Source organism: Ochotona princeps, unplaced genomic scaffold (genome assembly GCF_030435755.1).
Source record: "Ochotona princeps isolate mOchPri1 unplaced genomic scaffold, mOchPri1.hap1 HAP1_SCAFFOLD_116, whole genome shotgun sequence".
NCBI lineage: Eukaryota > Metazoa > Chordata > Mammalia > Lagomorpha > Ochotonidae > Ochotona > Ochotona princeps.
In genome coordinates this window covers 469,756-489,214 of record NW_026700494.1, presented here as the reverse complement: position 1 = coordinate 489,214, position 19,459 = coordinate 469,756, and the positions used below count along the sequence as shown (strand labels likewise).

Here is a 19,459-nt window from a genome sequence, read left to right as displayed (position 1 = left end):
AATTTAACCAATAAAACACTTACCTAAACCCTAACCCCTAAATAGCGCACACCCACCCGCCTTCCCAGAACCCACTTACCTTGTCATGTGCCCGGGTCTCCAGCCATTTGCACCAGCGAGTCGGCCAACGTGGGGCTTGAACTTGCGGAGGTCCTTGCAGGCAGGGTGACTTCATGTGGCAACACCCCTGGGCGTGCCCAGCACAGACACACACTGACACCACCCATGACCCGTCACACCACCCTTTGCCCACATCCGGCCTCAGCTTCCCCCAATCACAGAGGACAGGGCCAACAGCAACGCCCCGATAGTGGGATGGGGTTTGCACAACACCCGTCGAGATCACACAGCTCCAGCTACAGGATTTTCACGTGATGCGTAAAAATCAACCAACACTGAGGACACAAGCCTACATGAGACAGTCAAGACCATCTGGCCACAGTGCGATGTCAGGAACAGGCACCTGGGCCCGGCGCCGTAGCCTAGCGGCTAAAGTCCTTGCCTTGCATGCCCGGGATTCCATATGGACACCAGTTCTAATCCTGGCAGCTCCACTTCCCATCCAGCTCCCTGCCTGTGGCCTGGGAAAGCAGTCGAGGATGGCCCAAAGCCTTGGGACCCTGCACCCTCGAGGGAGACCTGGAGGAGGTTCCTCGTTCCTGGCTTCGGATCGGCTCAGGTCCAGCCGTTGCGGCTCAGTTGGGGAGTGAATCATCGGATGGAAGATCTTCCTCTCTGTCTCTCCTTGTCTCTGTATATCTGACTTTGTAATAAAATAAATAAATCTTTAAAAAAGAAAAGAAAAACAGGAACGTGGCATGAAGGTTCAGCCCGAGCCATAAGTCAATCACAAAACACAAGAAAATGAACTGGAAAAAGATGGCTGAGTCAGAAACGAGGAGGCCAGAAGAGGGACAAGGCACAGGGGGACAGGAGGCTCCTGACCCCCGTCACAGGCCTAGAGGCTCCCCGGTCTCCCTCACAGGCCTAGAGGCTCCCCGGTCTCCCTCACAGGCCTAGAGGCTCCCCGGTCTCCCTCACAGGCCTAGAGGCTCCCCGGTCTCCCTCGCAGGCCTAGAGGCTCCCCGGTCTCCCTCGCAGGCCTAGAGGCTCCCCGGTCTCCCTCACAGGCCTAGAGGCTCCACGGGGCCTGTGACGGGAGTCGGGGAGCCTCTAAGGCCTGTGCTCACCACCCTGGGCTAAAGGAGCCTCCCCCGCCCCTCATCTGGCGCCCCTCTGCCTGAGGAGGGGATGCGGGTTTGGGGTGCTGCAAAGAGGCCATCGCTGCTGTTTCCAACCCAGCTTTCTTGGGGAGCAACATTCTTAAAGAAAGGGGAAAAAACTAAGATGAATTCTACGGAGGGTCGTGGGAGAGGGCAGGAGGGAGCAAGCTCGCAATCTCAAAAGGTCAAGGGGAGAAAAAAAAACATAAAAAGCACACATAGAAACACAGTAACTGCAGCTCGGGCTGGGGCGTGGCGTTCCAGGTCTGCTACTCATCTTGTAACCTCTCTCTAGGTTCTAAATGCTCTCCCAAGCCAAGAGCCTCAGCCCACATGGCTGTGCACACGTGTTATTTGTTCAGGCACCCTTGAAAGGCGAGACACGGGATCCAGGAGGCGAGCCTTGGAAACCCAGGCCCTGAGCTGGGTAAGCGGGTGAAGCAGAAGCAACAACGCACACAGGCCCGGGCTCAGAGCAGCCAGGCAGAGTCTGCGGGGGTGAAGAGGGCAACTGGAAGGCTAGGAGAGCAACCATGACCTCCACAATCCTGCCAATTCAAGGGACCTGCTACCCCAGGCCTAGAGGCTCCCCGACCCCCATCACAGGCCTAGAGGCTCCCCAGCGCCCCCATCACAGGCCTCAGAGGCTCCCCAGCCCCCGTCACGGGCCTCAGAGGCTCCCGGCCCCCGTCACGGGCCTACAGGCTCCCCGGCCCCCGTCACGGGCCTACAGGCTCCCCGGCCCCCGTCACGGGCCTCAGAGGCTCCCCGGCCCCCGTCACGGGCCTCAGAGGCTCCCCAACCCCCGTCACGGGCCTCAGAGGCTCCCCGGCCCCCGTCACGGGCCTACAGGCTCCCCGGCCCCCGTCACGGGCCTCAGAAGCTCCCCTGTCCCCGTCACGGGCCTCAGAAGCTCCCCGGCCCCCGTCACACACCTCAGAGGCTCCCCGGCCTCTGTCTTACCTGCTCATGACTTCTGCCTCCTGCAGTACAATGTCCCAAGTTCCCAAGTGTGCTCCAAAAGCCGGACCATCTCCTCGCACTGCAACACGGACATAGCACTGCCAGCCGGCTCAGCTGTGCCTGCTTATCTCTGCTTGTCTCTGCTCGGCTGTGCTCGGCTGTGCTCGGCTGTGCTCGTCTCTGCTCGTCTCTGCTCGGCTGTACTCGTCTCTGCTCGGCCCTGCTCGGTCTCTGCTTGTCTCTGCTAGTCTCTGCTCGGCCCTGCTGGGTCTCTGCTCACGTCTGCTTGTCTCTGCTCAGCTGTGCTTGTCTCTGCTCGTCTCTGCTCGGCTGTACTCGTCTCTGCTCGGCCCTGCTCGGTCTCGGCTCGTCTCTGCTCAGCTGTGCTTGTCTCTGCTCGTCTCTGCTCGGCTGTACTCGTCTCTGCTTGGCCCTGCTCGGTCTCTGCTCGTCTCTACTCGGCTGTGCTGGTCTCTGCTCGGCTTTGCTCGGCTGTGTATACCGGCCCAGACGCCTCCCAGGACGGCAGAGGAAGCCCGAGTGCTGTATCACACGAACTGCCAACCCACACATGCAGAAATACATGGAGGCCTCTCCACTGGGTGAGCTGTTCCACTGGGTAAACAAAGCCCAGGCCCTGCCCCTCAGTTGCTCTGTGAGGAACGGGGTAGTGGAAAGGTTTCCGGGAACCTCAACTGCAGAATATCAGTGCTAGTCATCCGGTGTGTAACTCCAGCTCCCAGAGGGCCTGTTGACTTGGGACTTAAACTCCCAGGGTTCTTTCGGTTCCCTGACATTGTACCCTGCTCTTAAAGGCACCCTGACAATTCCTATCACAGAAGCCCAGGCCGATGCTCGGTCCCAAGGGCCCTCCTTCCCTCCCGGGCCTTAGTATGCGGCCGTCCGGCCTTGGAGCCCTGATCTTCCAACCACATGTGTCCAGGATCACTGTCCGGGAACCCCACCTGAGCTTAGGAAGGCTTGGGCTGGGCTGCCTGGAGCTCAAAGGCTTGAGCCATCAAATGTGGCGCCCTCTTGTGGCCACCAGCACTCACTGCAGGACACTCAACCAGACTCTCAAAATCAAGGGAAGCAGCCAGGCCCAGAGAGGCATTCTCTCTCAAGAACACACTATTTAGAGCTTGCACACGAGTCCCATTACGGAAACCCTACCCACGCTCTGGGGGTCTGCATGGGCAGACAAAGCAGTCCAAAGCCACAGCACAGCACAGCACACAGCGCACAGCACGCTACCTCCCAGCAGGCCGGCAGCTTTCTCTTTCTTTCTTTCTCTTCCTACCTGCCTGCCTGTCTCTCTCTGTCCTATTTGCTTGGAAGCACAGAGGAACAGAGAGGGAGAGACAGCAATTTTTCTGGCATCTGCTGGCTCACTTCCCCAAGGACCACCACCAGAGACAGCTGTGGCTGGGTCAGGACAAGCCCAGGAACCAGGAGCTTCCTCCAGATCTCCCACAGGGCCACAGGGGCACAGAGGCACAGGGGCACAAGCCTCTAACCAAGACCAGAACCCCTAACCCTAACCAAGATCCTAAACAAGACCCAGACATATTACCAAACTCGCCTTCCCAGAACCCACTTACCTTGTCATGTGCCCGGATCTCCAGCCATTTGCACCAGCGAGTCGGCCAACGTGGGGCTTGAACTTGCGGAGGTCCTTGCAGGCAGGGTGACTTCATGCTGACGTGGCAACGCCCCTGGGCGTGCCCAGCACAGACACACACACTGACACCACCCGTGACCCGTCACACCGCCCTTTGCCCACATCCGGCCTGAGCCTCCCCCAATCACAGAGGACAGGGCCGACAGCAACGCCCCGAAGTGGGACGGGGTTTGCACAACACCCGTCGAGATCACACAGCTCCAGCTACGGGGTTTTCACATGATGTGTAAAAACCAACCAACACTGAGGACACAAGCCTACATGAGACAGTCAAGACCATCTGGCCACAGTGCGATGTCAGGAACAGGCACCAGGGCCCGGCGCCGTAGCCTAGCGGCTAAAGTCCTTGCCTTGAACACAGCAGGATCCCATATGGGCACTGGTTCTAATCCCGGCGGCGGCTCCACTTCCCATCCAGCCCCCTGCTTGTGGCCTTGGAAAGCAGTCGAAGACGGCCCAAAGCTTTGGGACCCTGTACCCACATGGGAGACCCAGAAGAGGTTCCAGGTTCCCGGCTTTGGATCGGCGCCCACCGGCCGTTGGGGCTCATTTGAAAAGTGAATCATCGGATGGTAGATCTTCCTCTCTGTCTCTTCTCCTCTCTGTATATCTGACTTTGTAATGAAATAAATAAATCTGTTAGAAAAAAAAAAAAAAGGGCAGCTTTGCGCGCCCTCTCGTGGCCACCAGCACTCACTGCAGGACGCTCATCCCAGGCTCTCCTGCCAAATCAAGGGAAGCAGCCCACCAGCTCAGAGAGGTATTTGCTCTCAAGGACACTCCTTTTAGAGCTTGCACATGAGACCCAGGACCGGAAGCCCTACGCACGCCCTGGCGGTCTGCATTGACAGACAAAAGCAGTCTAGAGCCACAGCACAGCACACAGCACACAGCACACAGCATGCTCCCTCGCAGGAGGCCGGCAGCTTTCTGTCTTTTCCTTCCTCCCTCCGGCCTCCCTCTGCCCCCTTTTCTTGGAAGCACACAGGAACAGAGAGGGAGAGACAGCAAGCTTTCTGGCATCTGCTGGCTCACTTCCCCAAGGACCACCACCAGAGACAGCTGTGGCTGGGTCAGGACAAGCCCAGGAACCAGGAGCTTCCTCCAGATCTCCCACAGGGCCACAGGGCCACAGGGGCACAAGCCCTGGCAGCATCCTCCGCTGCTCTCCCAGGAGGATCGGCAGGGAGCTGGACTGCAGGGGAAGCACCCAGGATTCGAAGCAGTACCCATACAGGCCATCCACCTGGCAGGCTGAGGCTTGACCCATTCGGACAATACCCCGCACCAACACACCACACAACACCACACCACACCACACCACACCACACCACACCACACCACACCAACCCTTGCTGGACCCTTCAGCAGCTCCTTCACCAGGCTGCTGAAGGTGCCTGTCCCCCTGGCTTGCACAACTTATGCCGTTGCGTGCTGTGAGGGCGGCCGCTACAGAGGAGGGATCCAGGCATGTTGCTACTCTACCTGTCCTGGGGAGAAGGACCTCTGTGAAAAACAGACGTCAGCTGTTGGGATGTCTTGTGGAAGGTGGCACATCAGCGGCAGCTGACACTCCACAGCTGACCAGCAGGAGAAAGAGTCTTGAATCCAGAAGGATCCCTGGAGGAGGGTGAAGCACTCCCTGGTGAACAAGAGGGCAGCAGCATCTGCCTGGAGGCTGTGAGGCCAAATTCCTGCCTCCAAAGCACATGACAGGGATGGCTGACCCCTCAAGTGCTAGCTGGAGGTAGAAAGGGCAGCTTTGTGCACCCTGTCGTGTGCAGGCAGCACAGGCCCTGAAAGCCCTCCCTTGTGCGGGCCTTGGTGGCTCCCTGGCCATCATCAGATGTGCTGGGCAGCAGGGCTGCATGGTGCAGGGTGCTCTCCGCAGCAGCTAGGGCCTGGGACTTCCTATTGCAGATGGCTGCTGACCTCTGGTGCCTACTTCTCCATCCACCTGCTCCTGGCTTAGGAGCCCACATGCCCAGACACCACCCAGCTAGGCCGAGGAAGGCCGAGTAGTGTATCACATCACCCTAACCGCCACCCCACACATGCAAAAATACATGGAGCCGGGGCCCATCAGCGTGGCCTAGCGGCTGTTCGGCCTTGGAGCCCTGATCTCCCAACAACACGTGCCCCGGAATACTGTCCGGGACCCCCACACAACGCTAGGATGGCTCGGGTTGGGCTGTCTAGAGCTCAGAAGGCCTGAGCCCACCAGGGGTAGAAAGGGCAGCTTGGGACCCGGCGCCGTAGCCTAGCGGCTAAAGTCTTCGCTTTGAACGTGCCAGGATCCCTTATGGGCACCGGTTCTAATGCCGGCGGCGGCTCCACTTCCCATCCAGCTCCCTGCTTGTAGCCTGGGAAAGCAGTTGAGGACGGCCCAAAGCTTTGGGACCCTGCACCCTCGTGGCAGACCCAGAAGAGGTTCCAGGTTCCCGGCTTTGGATCGGCGCCCACCGGCCGTTGCGGCTCAGTTGGGGAGTGAATCATCAGATGGAAGATCTTCCTCTCTGTTTCTCCTCCTCTCTATATATCTGACTTTGAAATAAAAAAAAAATCCATGAAGCCCTCTTGGCAGCCCTTCGGGGAGCTGCTCCACTTGCCAAAGAACTCCCGGAGCCTGCATCTCAGGGTGCTCTTCGAGGAATGGGGGTGGCGGTAAGGTTTCCCGGGACCTGATCTGGCAAAGTACAACCCCAGTCGGCTTGTGTAACTCCAGCTCCCAGAGGGCCTCTGGGGATGTTGACGTAGGACTCCAACTCCCAGAGGGCCTCTGGGGACGCTGACGTAGGACTCCAACTCCCAGAGGGCCTCTGGGGCACACTGACGTAGGAAGCCAGAGCCCAGAGCGCCTGTGGGCATGCTGACTTAGGACTCCAGCTCCCAGAGGGCCTGTGGGCACGCTGACGTGGTATTCCACCTCCCAGGCTTCTTTAAGTACCCTGCTATTAAAGGCACCCTGACACTTCCTATCTCACAGGCCCGCGCTGATGCTAGGCCCCAATCTACCTCCTCCCCTCCCAGGCCTTGGTATGTGGGCTGTTCAGCATTGGAGCCCTGATCTTCCAACAACACGTGCCCCGGAATACTGTCCGGGACCCCCACACGACGCTAGGATGACTCGGGTTGGGCTGTCTAGAGCTCAGAGGGCCTGAGCCGACCAGGGGTAGAAAGGGCAGCTTGGGGCCCGGCGCCGTAGCCTAGCGGCTAAAGTCCTCACCTTGAACGCACTGGGATCCCTTATGGGCACTGGTTCTAATCCCGGCGGCGGCTCCACTTCCCATCCAGCTCCCTGCTTGTAGCCTTGGAAAGCAGTCGAGGACGGCCCAAAGCTTTGGGACCCTGCACCCTCGTGGCAGACCCAGAAGAGGTTCCAGGTTCCCGGCTTTGGATCGGCGCCCACCGGCCGTTGCGGCTCAGTTGGGGAGTGAATCATCAGATGGAAGATCTTCCTCTCTGTTTCTCCTCCTCTCTATATATCTGACTTTGAAATAAAAAAAAAATCCATGAAGCCCTCTTGGCAGCCCTTCGGGGAGCTGCTCCACTTGCCAAAGAACTCCCGGAGCCTGCATCTCAGGGTGCTCTTCGAGGAATGGGGGTGGCGGTAAGGTTTCCCGGGACCTGATCTGGCAAAGTACAACCCCAGTCGGCTTGTGTAACTCCAGCTCCCAGAGGGCCTCTGGGTACGTTGACGTAGGACTCCAACTCCCAGAGGGCCTCTGGGGATGTTGACGTAGGACTCCAACTCCCAGAGGGCCTCTGGGGACGCTGACGTAGGACTCCAACTCCCAGAGGGCCTCTGGGGCACACTGACGTAGGAAGCCAGAGCCCAGAGGGCCTGTGGGCACGCTGACTTAGGACTCCAGCTCCCAGAGGGCCTGTGGGCATGCTGACGTGGTATTCCACCTCCCAGGCTTCTTTAAGTACCCTGCTATTAAAGGCACCCTGACACTTCCTATCTCACAGGCCCGCGCTGATGCTAGGCCCCAATCTACCTCCTCCCCTCCCAGGCCTTGGTATGTGGGCTGTTCAGCATTGGAGCCCTGATCTTCCAACAACACGTGCCCCGGAATACTGTCCGGGACCCCCACACGACGCTAGGATGGCTCGGGTTGGGCTGTCTAGAGCTCAGAGGGCCTGAGCCGACCAGGGGTAGAAAGGGCAGCTTGGGGCCCGGCGCCGTAGCCTAGCGGCTAAAGTCCTCACCTTGAACGCACTGGGATCCCTTATGGGCACTGGTTCTAATCCCGGCAGCGGCTCCACTTCCCATCCAGCTCCCTGCTTGTAGCCTGGGAAAGCAGTCGAGGACGGCCCAAAGCTTTGGGACCCTGCACCCTCGTGGCAGACCCAGAAGAGGTTCCAGGTTCCCGGCTTTGGATCGGCACGCACCGGCCGTTGCGGCTCAGTTGGGGAGTGAATCATCAGATGGAAGATCTTCCTCTCTGTCTCTTCTCCTCTCTGTATATCTGACTTTGTAATGAAATAAATAAATCTGCTAAAAAAAAAAAAAAAAAAAAAAAAAGGGCAGCTTTGCGCACCCTCTCGTGGCCACCAGCACTCACTGCAGGACACTCATCCCAGGCTCTCCTGCCAAATCAAGGGAAGCAGCCCAGCTCCAGCTCAGAGAGGCATTCGCTCTCAAGGACACTCTTTTTAGAGCTTGCACACAAGACCCATGACCGGAAGCCCTACGCACGCCCTGGCGGTCTGCATTGACAGACAAAAGCAGTCTAGAGCCACAGCACAGCACACAGCACACAGCACACAGCACGCTACCTCCCTCGCAGGAGGCCGGCAGCTTTCTGTCTTTTCCTTCCTCCCTCCTGCCTCCCTCTGCCCCCTTTGCTTGGAAGCACACTGAAACAGAGAGGGAGAGACAGCAAGCTTTCTGGCATCTGCTGGCTCACTTCCCCAAGGACCACCACCAGAGACAGCTGTGGCTGGGTCAGGACAAGCCCAGGAACCAGGAGCTTCCTCCAGATCTCCCACAGGGCCACAGGGCCACAGGGGCACAAGCCCTGGCAGTATCCTCCGCTGCTCTCCCAGGAGGATCGGCAGGGAGCTGGACTGCAGGGGAAGCACCCAGGATTCGAAGCAGTACCCATACAGGCCATCCACCTGGCAGGCTGAGGCTTGACCCATTCGGACAATACCCCGCACCAACACACCACACAACACCACACCACACCACACCACACCACACCACACCAACCCTTGCTGGACCCTTCAGCAGCTCCTTCACCAGGCTGCTGAAGGTGCCTGTCCCCCTGGCTTGCACAACTTATGCCGTTGCGTGCTGTGAGGGCGGCCGCTACAGAGGAGGGATCCAGGCATGTTGCTACTCTACCTGTCCTGGGGAGAAGGACCTCTGTGAAAAACAGACGTCAGCTGTTGGGATGTCTTGTGGAAGGTGGCACATCAGCGGCAGCCGACAGTCCACAGCTGACCAGCAGGAGAAAGAGTCTTGAATCCAGAAGGATCCCTGGAGGAGGGTGAAGCACTCCCTGGTGAACAAGAGGGCAGCAGCATCTGCCTGGAGGCTGTGAGGCCAAATTCCTGCCTCCAAAGCACATGACAGGGATGGCTGACCCCTCAAGTGCTAGCTGGAGGTAGAAAGGGCAGCTTTGTGCACCCTGTCGTGTGCAGGCAGCACAGGCCCTGAAAGCCCTCCCTTGTGCGGGCCTTGGTGGCTCGCCGGCCATCATCAGATGTGCTGGGCAGCATGGGTGCATGGTGCAGGGTGCTCTCCACAGCAGCTGGGGCCTGGGACTTCCTATTGCAGATGGCTGCTGACCTCTGGTGCCTACTTCTCCATCCACCTGCTCCTGGCTTAGGAGCCCACATGCCCAGACACCACCCAGCTAGGCCGAGGAAGGCCGAGTAGTGTATCACATCACCCTAACCGCCATCCTACACATGCAAAAATACATGAAGCCGGGGCCCATCAGCGTGGCCTAGCGGCTGTTCAGCATTGGAGCCCTGATCTCCCAACAACACGTGCCCCGGAATACTGTCCGGGACCCCCACATGACGCTAGGATGGCTCGGGTTGGGCTGTCTAGAGCTCAGAGGGCCTGAGCCGACCAGGGGTAGAAAGGGCAGCTTGGGGCCCGGCGCCGTAGCCTAGCGGCTAAAGTCCTCACCTTGAACGCACTGGGATCCCTTATGGGCACTGGTTCTAATCCCGGCGGTGGCTCCACTTCCCATCCAGCTCCCTGCTTGTAGCCTGGGAAAGCAGTCGAGGACGGCCCAAAGCTTTGGGACCCTGCACCCTCGTGGCAGACCCAGAAGAGGTTCCAGGTTCCCGGCTTTGGATCGGCGCCCACCGGCCGTTGCGGCTCAGTTGGGGAGTGAATCATCAGATGGAAGATCTTCCTCTCTGTTTCTCCTCCTCTCTATATATCTGACTTTGAAATAAAAAAAAAATCCATGAAGCCCTCTTGGCAGCCCTTCGGGGAGCTGCTCCACTTGCCAAAGAACTCCCGGAGCCTGCATCTCAGGGTGCTCTTCGAGGAATGGGGGTGGCGGTAAGGTTTCCCGGGACCTGATCTGGCAAAGTACAACCCCAGTCGGCTTGTGTAACTCCAGCTCCCAGAGGGCCTCTGGGTACGTTGACGTAGGACTCCAACTCCCAGAGGGCCTCTGGGGATGTTGACGTAGGACTCCAACTCCCAGAGGGCCTCTGGGGCACACTGACGTAGGAAGCCAGAGCCCAGAGGGCCTGTGGGCATGCTGACTTAGGACTCCAGCTCCCAGAGGGCCTGTGGGCATGCTGACGTGGTATTCCACCTCCCAGGCTTCTTTAAGTACCCTGCTATTAAAGGCACCCTGACACTTCCTATCTCACAGGCCCGCGCTGATGCTAGGCCCCAATCTACCTCCTCCCCTCCCAGGCCTTGGTATGTGGGCTGTTCAGCATTGGAGCCCTGATCTTCCAACAACACGTGCCCCGGAATACTGTCCGGGACCCCCACATGACGCTAGGATGGCTCGGGTTGGGCTGTCTAGAGCTCAGAGGGCCTGACCGACCAGGGGTAGAAAGGGCAGCTTGGGACCCGGCGCCGTAGCCTAGCGGCTAAAGTCCTCACCTTGAACGCACTGGGATCCCTTATGGGCACTGGTTCTAATCCCGGCGGTGGCTCCACTTCCCATCCAGCTCCCTGCTTGTGGCCTGGGAAAGCAGTCGAGGACGGCCCAAAGCTTTGGGACCCTGCACCCTCGTGGCAGACCCAGAAGAGGTTCCAGGTTCCCGGCTTTGGATCGGCACGCACCGGCCGTTGCGGCTCCGTTGGGGAGTGAATCATCAGATGGAAGATCTTCCTCTCTGTCTCTTCTCCTCTCTGTATATCTGACTTTGTAATGAAATAAATAAATCTGCTAAAAAAAAAAAAAAAAAAAAAAAAAAAAAGGGCAGCTTTGCGCGCCCTCTCGTGGCCACCAGCACTCACTGCAGGACGCTCATCCCAGGCTCTCCTGCCAAATCAAGGGAAGCAGCCCAGCTCCAGCTCAGAGAGGCATTCGCTCTCAAGGACACTCTTTTTAGAGCTTGCACACAAGACCCATGACCGGAAGCCCTACGCACGCCCTGGCGGTCTGCATTGACAGACAAAAGCAGTCTAGAGCCACAGCACAGCACACAGCACACAGCACACAGCATGCTCCCTCGCAGGAGGCCGGCAGCTTTCTGTCTTTTCCTTCCTCCCTCCTGCCTCCCTCTGCCCTCTTTGCTTGGAAGCACACTGAAACAGAGAGGGAGAGACAGCAAGCTTTCTGGCATCTGCTGGCTCACTTCCCCAAGGACCACCACCAGAGACAGCTGTGGCTGGGTCAGGACAAGCCCAGAAACCAAGAGCTTCCTCCAGATCACCCACAGGGGCACAGGGCCACAGGGGTACAGCGGCCACAGGGGCACAAGCCCTGGCAGCATCCTCCGCTGCTCTCCCAGGAGGATCGGCAGGGAGCTGGACTGCAGGGGAAGCACCCAGGATTTCAAGCAGCACCCATACAGGCCATCCACCTGGCAGGCTGAGGCTTGACCCACTGGGACAATACCGCGCACCACCACACCACACCACACCACACCACACCACACCACACCACACCACACCACACCACACCACACCACACCACAGCAACCCTTGCTGGACCCTTCAGCAGCTCCTTCACCAGGCTGCTGAAGGTGCCTGTCCCCCTGGCTTGCACAACTTATGCCGTTGCGTGCTGTGAGAGCGGCCGCTACAGAGGAGGGATCCAGGCATGTTGCAACTCTACCTGTCCTGGGGTGAAGGACCTCTGTGAAAAACAGACGTCAGCTGTTGGGATGTCTTGTGGAAGGTGGCACATCAGCGGCGGCCGACGTTCCACAGCTGACCAGCAGGAGAAAGAGTCTTGAATCCAGAAGGATCCCTGGAGGAGGGTGAAGCACTCCCTGGTGAACAAGAGGGCAGCAGCATCTGCCTGGAGGCTGTGAGGCCAAATTCCTGCCTCCAAAGCACATGACAGGGATGGCTGACCCCTCAAGTGCTAGCTAGAGGTAGAAAGGGCAGCTTTGTGCACCCTGTCGTGTGCAGGCAGCACAGGCCCTGAAAGCCCTCCCTTGTGCGGGCCTTGGTGGCTCGCCAGCCATCATCAGAAGTGCTGGGCAGCAGGGCTGCATGGTGCAGGGTGCTCTCCACAGCAGCTAGGGCCTGGGACTTCCTATTGCAGATGGCTGCTGACCTCTGGTGCCTACTTCTCCATCCACCTGCTCCTGGCTTAGGAGCCCACATGCCCAGACACCACCCAGCTAGGCCGAGGAAGGCCGAGTAGTGTATCACATCACCCTAACCGCCACCCCACACATGCAAAAATACATGGAGCCGGGGCCCATCAGCGTGGCCTAGTGGCTGTCTGGCTTTGGAGCCCTGATCTTCCAACAACACGTGCCCCGGAATACTGTCCGGGACCCCCACACGACGCTAGGATGGCTCGGGTTGGGCTGTCTAGAGCTCAGAGGGCCTGAGCCGACCAGGGGTAGAAAGGGCAGCTTGGGGCCCGGCGCCGTAGCCTAGCGGCTAAAGTCCTCACCTTGAACGCACCGGGATCCCTTATGGGCACCGGTTCTAATCCTGGCGGCTCCACTTCCCATCCAGCTCCCTGCTTGTGGCCTGGGAAAGCAGTCGAGGACGGCCCAAAGCTTTGGGACCCTGCACCCACATGGGAGACCCAGAAGAGGTTCCAGGTTCCCGGCTTTGGATCGGCACACACCGGCCGTTGCGGCTCAGTTGGGGAGTGAATCATCAGATGGAAGATCTTCCTCTCTGTCTCTTCTCCTCTCTGTATACCTGACTTTGTAATGAAATAAATAAATCTGTTAGAAAAAAAAAAAAAGGCAGCTTTGCGTGCCCTCTCGTGGCCACCAGCACTCACTGCAGGACACTCATCCAAGGCTCTCCTGCCAAATCAAGGGAAGCAGCCCAGCTCCAGCTCAGAGAGGCATTCGCTCTCAAGGACACTCTTTTTAGAGCTTGCACACGAGAACCAGGACGGAAGCCCTACGCACGCCCTGGCGGTCTGCATTGACAGACAAAAGCAGTCTAGAGCCACAGCACAGCACACAGCACACAGCATGCTCCCTCGCAGGAGGCCGGCAGCTTTCTGTCTTTTCCTTCCTCCCTCCTGCCTCCCTCTGCCCCCTTTGCTTGGAAGCACACAGGAACAGAGAGGGAGAGACAGCAATCTTTCTTGCGTCTGCTGGCTCACGTTCCCGAGCACCACCACCAGAGCCAGCTGTGGCTGGGTCAGGACAAGCCCAGGAACCAGGAGCTTCCTCCAGATCTCCCACAGGGCCACAGGGTCACAGGAGCATGGGGCACAAGTGTCTAACCAAGACCAGAACCCCTAACCCTAACCCTAGCCATAACCATAACCCAACCCTAATCCTAACCTTAACCCTAACCCCTACCCTCACCTTCAGCCTCACCCGAAACCTCACACTCATCCTTTCACCCTCACCCTCACCCTAACCCCAAACCCTTACCTTAACCCCTAACCCGTTAGCCCTAACCCTAACCCCTAACCTTAACCCTAACCCTAACCCTCACCCCCACACTCACCCTCACCCTAACGCCTAACCTCACCCTCACCCTCACCCTAACCCTATCCCCAAACCCTCACCCTCACCCTCACCCTGACCCTAACCCTAACCCCTAACCCTAACCCCTAACCCCTAACTTAACATCTCTGCTGTCCTGGGCCTCCCCTAGTGGGGTGCTCTTTTTTAACCTTGCCCTTGGTCCACTTTACCCAATGTGGTTGCTGTGGGGTGAGTCTATCCTCTGAAAGCAGTTCAGCCGACTATGCCTTTCCTTGCCCTTTCCCATGACCTGCTCAGGATGTCAGACACGGGATGCTGTTCCCGGGTGTGAAGAGGACACAGGCCCCACAGGAAAGGCCTCCCAGGACCCTGGGTCCACAGAGCAGTCATGATAATAGCTCTGAGAAAGACACAGAAGTATGTGTGATTGAGCACCTGTTTGGCCCCAGGCCACACACACCACACCCTGAGGGGCCCAGAAGTAAAGGTGGCCATTCACTCCGGTTATGTGCTCCTGCAGTTAGAGTCTGGGCTAAAACCACCGAACGTCAGGGTGCGAGCTAGTCAACCCCCAGAGAACGACAAAGAGTCTCGCTGGTAATGCAAACAGCAAACAGAGCTTATTGCGCCAGCATGCTGGGGTCAGTTCGCACTTGGGGCACACGGGCCAGCCAAGTGGGGTGTCAGACCTCGAAGGGAGCCCAAGACAGAAGCTTATATAGGCCCTTTTGGGCTGGGAAATACATGAAAAGTAACAATCTTAGACATGTTAATTTTTATGGCCTTCAGGCAAAGGGAGCCTGTTCCATTCCCATACCCACTATCTTTATGGCTCATCCCATTCTCACACCCTTATCTTCCTCCTGTTCCTGGGACTGGAGAAGAATTGCGCCCTTGCCCCCCTGCACCTGGGTTCACAAAGTTGCAGGACAGCAAAGAACAGATTTATCGCTAAAGCGGAATCCTCCCAAATTCCAGGTGCCTCCTGGCCTAGCAAAGTAGCAGTTTTTTAGCACAAAAGAATCTCACACTGCCCAACGATAACATTTTACCCACACTCTAACACTGCCCAGGCCAGGGCAGTTGTGGCAATCAAGCATGCCTGCAGGCTGCCCTTCCCTGAGGAATATGTGTTCCAGGTTGGCACAGCTTTTGCCTATTACAGGAGGTGGTGCCTGAGTCCCTATCCTTTGTCCCAGTGCTCAGTCACTCCTGTGCAGAATGGTACAGTGGCATGGGATTAACCCTGGATGTCCCTAAGTTAACTCTGGTTTAGGAAAGAAGAGGAGGGAAATGCAGAGCTTGGGGACACTATCCTAGGGAAATTTCATAAAAGTGTCCTCCTAGGACATACAGTTTCATTAATCCTGGGACTAGCCACTCAGGACTCTCCCCTCATATATCTAACCCAGGCTTCCTCCTCTCCATAGACAGGCCCTTGTGGACTCCTGACAGCTAATGAAAGGGTGCAGGAGACAAGAATGTAAGGTATTGGAAATTTATTTCAGGTGAGCACCAGCATCCACTAGTGAGAGCTGGTGACAGAAGCCAAGACGTCCTCCAGAGTGTAACAAAGGACCCCTGTGTGCCCTGTAGACTTAAGAGTACGTTTCTGAGCTTTGTATTTTCTTCCACTGTTTTTCACAGATGTTCCCGTTACAGTCTCCACAGTTGCATATGAGTCTGGAAGTTGACTGCTATTTTGTTCTGACTTATGTATTATTTATTTCTCCACATTGGGACTAATCTTGAGGTTTTGGCTCAGGAAGTGTATCCTTTACTTCTGACTTTGAAAGTTCTTCTGGCTTGGGAAGTTCAGCTTCTTTTACAACCGTAGTCTTAATAAGTCTTACATTTGTGGCTACCCCAAAGAGCAGTGCCCAAATGACAAAATACAGACGACCAAGGATCACTCTCCAATAGAAAACAGGTTCTAGGCTGCTAGTTATTAAACGCAGTCTTCTTGGAGGGGGTCCACTGTCTGAACTGCCACCAGCACCAGCTTTTAGACACTGTGGAGGTTCCCAGCCAAATCGGCAATGGCAGTTCTTCCTATTATTGCACATTCCTCTATAATTGCACTTCTGAGGTGAACAGTCATAATGAAAGAGAGCTGATCGGGCACTGCATTGACGTTGCAGACAGTAACGCCTTATCCCACAGGGAGTGCCCTCTCTCACCTGTCCACGATCCTTCAATCCCATTGCACGGTGTTCATCCAACCCAAAGCAGGTTTTGCGACCATACACGGACTGATGGAATGACTCATGCTCATGCAGATATGGAATGCGGGAGATATTTATGCACTGCAGTCTTCCACACAGCTTGTTGTCTCCGTCACATAAATAGTAAAATTGTCTGTGAGGCAATCTACCACAATTTCCAAACCGGAAGCGTTGAGTGTTGATATCATAGCAGTCCACTGGAGCATTCATAGCACCATCACCAAAGATTTCTTTGCAGTGCACATTGCGATCAGAGCAATTTCCTTTGTAGCAGAAGCCTTCTTCAGTGCACGGGGTTCCATCTTGCAAATAAAAGTTATCCGGACATGTGTATGAGGACCCAGAGCAGTACTCGGGAAGGTCACATATGTTCCTGACGGGTCTGCACATGGTCCCACTAGGGGAGTAGGTGCAATTTACGCAGCATTGTTGTTTATCACAAATGCTCCCAGGGGTGAACCGACAGTCGTTTCGACAACATTCATTGGAATAACACTGCTTGAAGGAGCCACAGTCACAGTCTTCCTGTGCATCCACTATGGAGTTTCCACAACGGTCCTGTACCAGGGTTTTGTTAATGTATAGTATACTCGGCAAATAATAGCAGGCAAATGTTCTGTCATTCAGAACAGAATCTTGTAAACTTGCAAAGGAACAGTTACTGAAGGAATCTGTCAATTCGGGTAATTGCTGCATCAAGCAGGTTGTCCTTCGCTGACAACTGCAGTAAGGCCCATCGTATTTGATTCCTAACATTCTTCCATGTTGGTGTGCACTTACTATGGCCATCAAGAAATAATGCCTGCCTCGGACAGAAGCAAAGACCAAGCTGGTCAAGAGGCAAGCAGTATTCAGCTCAGGTACGACTTCAGATTCTTGTGGTGTATCTTTTCTAAGTACTGTGGATGTAGAAAGACTAAATGGGGTGTAAAAAGAATCTCTATAATAAAGGTGGAAATCACTCCCAGGAACCCGAAAATCATTTGTAGGAACTGGATCTTGCCTATCATATACAGTTATGATAGCAATATAGTATCTAAAGGCAACACTTCTGAGAAAACTGTCCACGATGCTAAACATATTTATTCCAAATTCAACACATTTGGAAATATTACCAAATACTCGGAACAATTCATTGGTAAATTGAATTTGACCTTTAAGCTGGGCATGATGGTACAGATAGTTGAAACTAGAAATCCTAGAGGTCATGCTGTCATTTACCTCATGGAAGAATGGGACAAAATCCTTCCTGTGTTGCAGTGTGTAGGTGGGGCCTGTGGCGCTGCGGTCGGCCACTATCTGAGAAACAACATGTTCAAACCTTCGGGAATCCTGGAGGGGTTTGATTTCATAGACCAGATCATCCAGCTTCATGATGCCTTCCAGGCCCCCATGGCACGTGTTAACTGTGATCGTAGACAGTGGAATGTCCTCCAGGTAGCCCATGTAGTAACAGTCCGTAGGAATGTACGGGTAGTCCATCTGCAAGGCTCCTTGGTCATCCTGGGTTGTCATTAGCATATTTCTGGACCAAAGGAGTTTTTTGCTCTGCACGTGGATGATGTGTCTTTGACCCCCAAAATGCAGGTTGTAGGAGAGCCAGCCTGTCCACGCAACACCTTTGCCCTCGTGCATGTCCTTCCTAGGAATCACCACCTCAGATGAGATGTAGCGCCACATGGGGTTGCCAGGAGAACACTGGCCTGTATCAGCAAGTTCCAGGAGGCCAAGCAGAAAGAGGATGATCCACCTCTCTGCCAGCATCATGACCTGGCTGTGAAAATGTGTTTAAGGAGCTGGGTTAGAAGAATAAACCTCAGAAACCCAGGGCTGAACCATCTGCTGCAGCCTCTTCTTTGTCAAGATGGACACAGAGGACAGATTGGCACCACAGTCTACCTGTAGCTTGCGGAGGATTGGGTAACAGAATAGGGAGTGGCATGGGTGGGTCTGGACATTGTGTCATCTGGGCTTGTGAGGTCTGGGGTAAAAGGGCATGTTGTGCTCCCCTGGCTGGGGCAGGTGAAGTAGAGTCTCCCATATTCAGATAGAACAGAACACAGAATAAATCTGAACATTTCAAAGAGACACAAATTTAACTGAACAAAGAACCAGGAAAAAAATAGAAGGGAACAGACTGCCATGCACTTTTTTTCTTTGTATTCTTTTTAAAAATAATTTTATTATTTTTATTTTTGATGATTTTTACATACTTGATTAGGGTGATAAGGGGAAAGGGTCACAGGAAGGTGGGTGAGACCATTATTGCCACATTCTTTTTTTCCTTCCTGTATCTGAGAGAAGGGGGGAGATAAGGGGAGAAGCCACACTCAGCCTCCCAAAAGCCTCTGCACCCTGCCATGGAGGACAGCCACCCAACACCACCCCCAGGGTCCCCGATGTGGAGCATGCTCTAAGAGTCCTGCTCAAGAGATTTTGATAGTTTAACAATTCTGAATTACTGCTGATCTCACTACTCCAAGCATGGTGAAATCTTCCAGAATTTTGGTTGATACAGTACACCTTAGAGTCTCTGTTTGCCCAGATTTTCACTACCAACACTTGGCTGGAGTAATTGATCAATTTGTTCTGTACTCTGTCCTCTGTTATGATACCAGGTGTCCTCTGCTGGCTCCAATGTACTATCATATCCTCCATGTGCACCTGGATATGCAGTCTACTGCTCCATCTGAGCCACTGAGGAGGCCTAGTTCTGACACATGCACTCCACGGTCAGACCATGGAACCTGCAATTCTCTCCATGGTTGGGGTTCTGAGTCCAGCAATTCTGAGATGATCCCAGACCTGATTCTTGTGTGTGCTTGCAAATACAGGGTCTGACACAGTCCACCACCCCAATCAGTTTATGTGCATGCTGGTGGTTGCAATTGCTGAGTCAGCTCTGTATCCAGTCCTGACTTCTACACAAACCAACGGGGTTGCAGCCCAGCCTGATCCTGCCCATCACACACTTGACCCTCACACAAACCAGTGGGAACTGCAGCCTAGTCAGAGCAACCTGCAATAACTCCCACCATGCATGCCCCTGCCCTGTTCTTATACTTACCAGTATGTACAGCAGACTGGTCTAGTCTGTCCCACATCCCATTCAGCTCTCATACATGTCAATGGGCATTGAAGCCTAGTTCAACCAAACCAGCCCCATTATCCAAATCACACACATGCTGGTGGGTATCACTCTCTGTCTAGCCATGCCTGTCCTAGTCCTGGTTCTCATGCTCACCAGTAGAAGTGGCAACCCAAGAGGGAGGTGCCTACTGTTTCCC

The 19,459-nt window shown here is 55.6% G+C and overlaps 1 protein-coding gene across 1 annotated transcript; it reads right to left on the bottom strand.

The window, feature by feature from the left end:
* Positions 1–15,431: 15,431 nt before the first annotated feature.
* LOC101522969 (disintegrin and metalloproteinase domain-containing protein 20-like) lies at positions 15,432–18,091 on the bottom strand. Its single transcript, XM_004590933.4, has one exon. It carries the CDS (start codon positions 17,937–17,939, stop codon positions 15,690–15,692), a length of 2,250 nt encoding a protein of 749 aa, XP_004590990.2. The 5' UTR covers positions 17,940–18,091; the 3' UTR covers positions 15,432–15,689.
* Between the last annotated feature and the right edge of the window lie 1,368 nt (positions 18,092–19,459).

What these genes read in the sequence shown, in the direction of transcription:
- LOC101522969 (XM_004590933.4), bottom strand. Translation starts at nt 17,939, where the DNA reads ATGATGCTGGCAGAGAGGTGGATCATCCTCTTTCTGCTTGGCCTCCTG.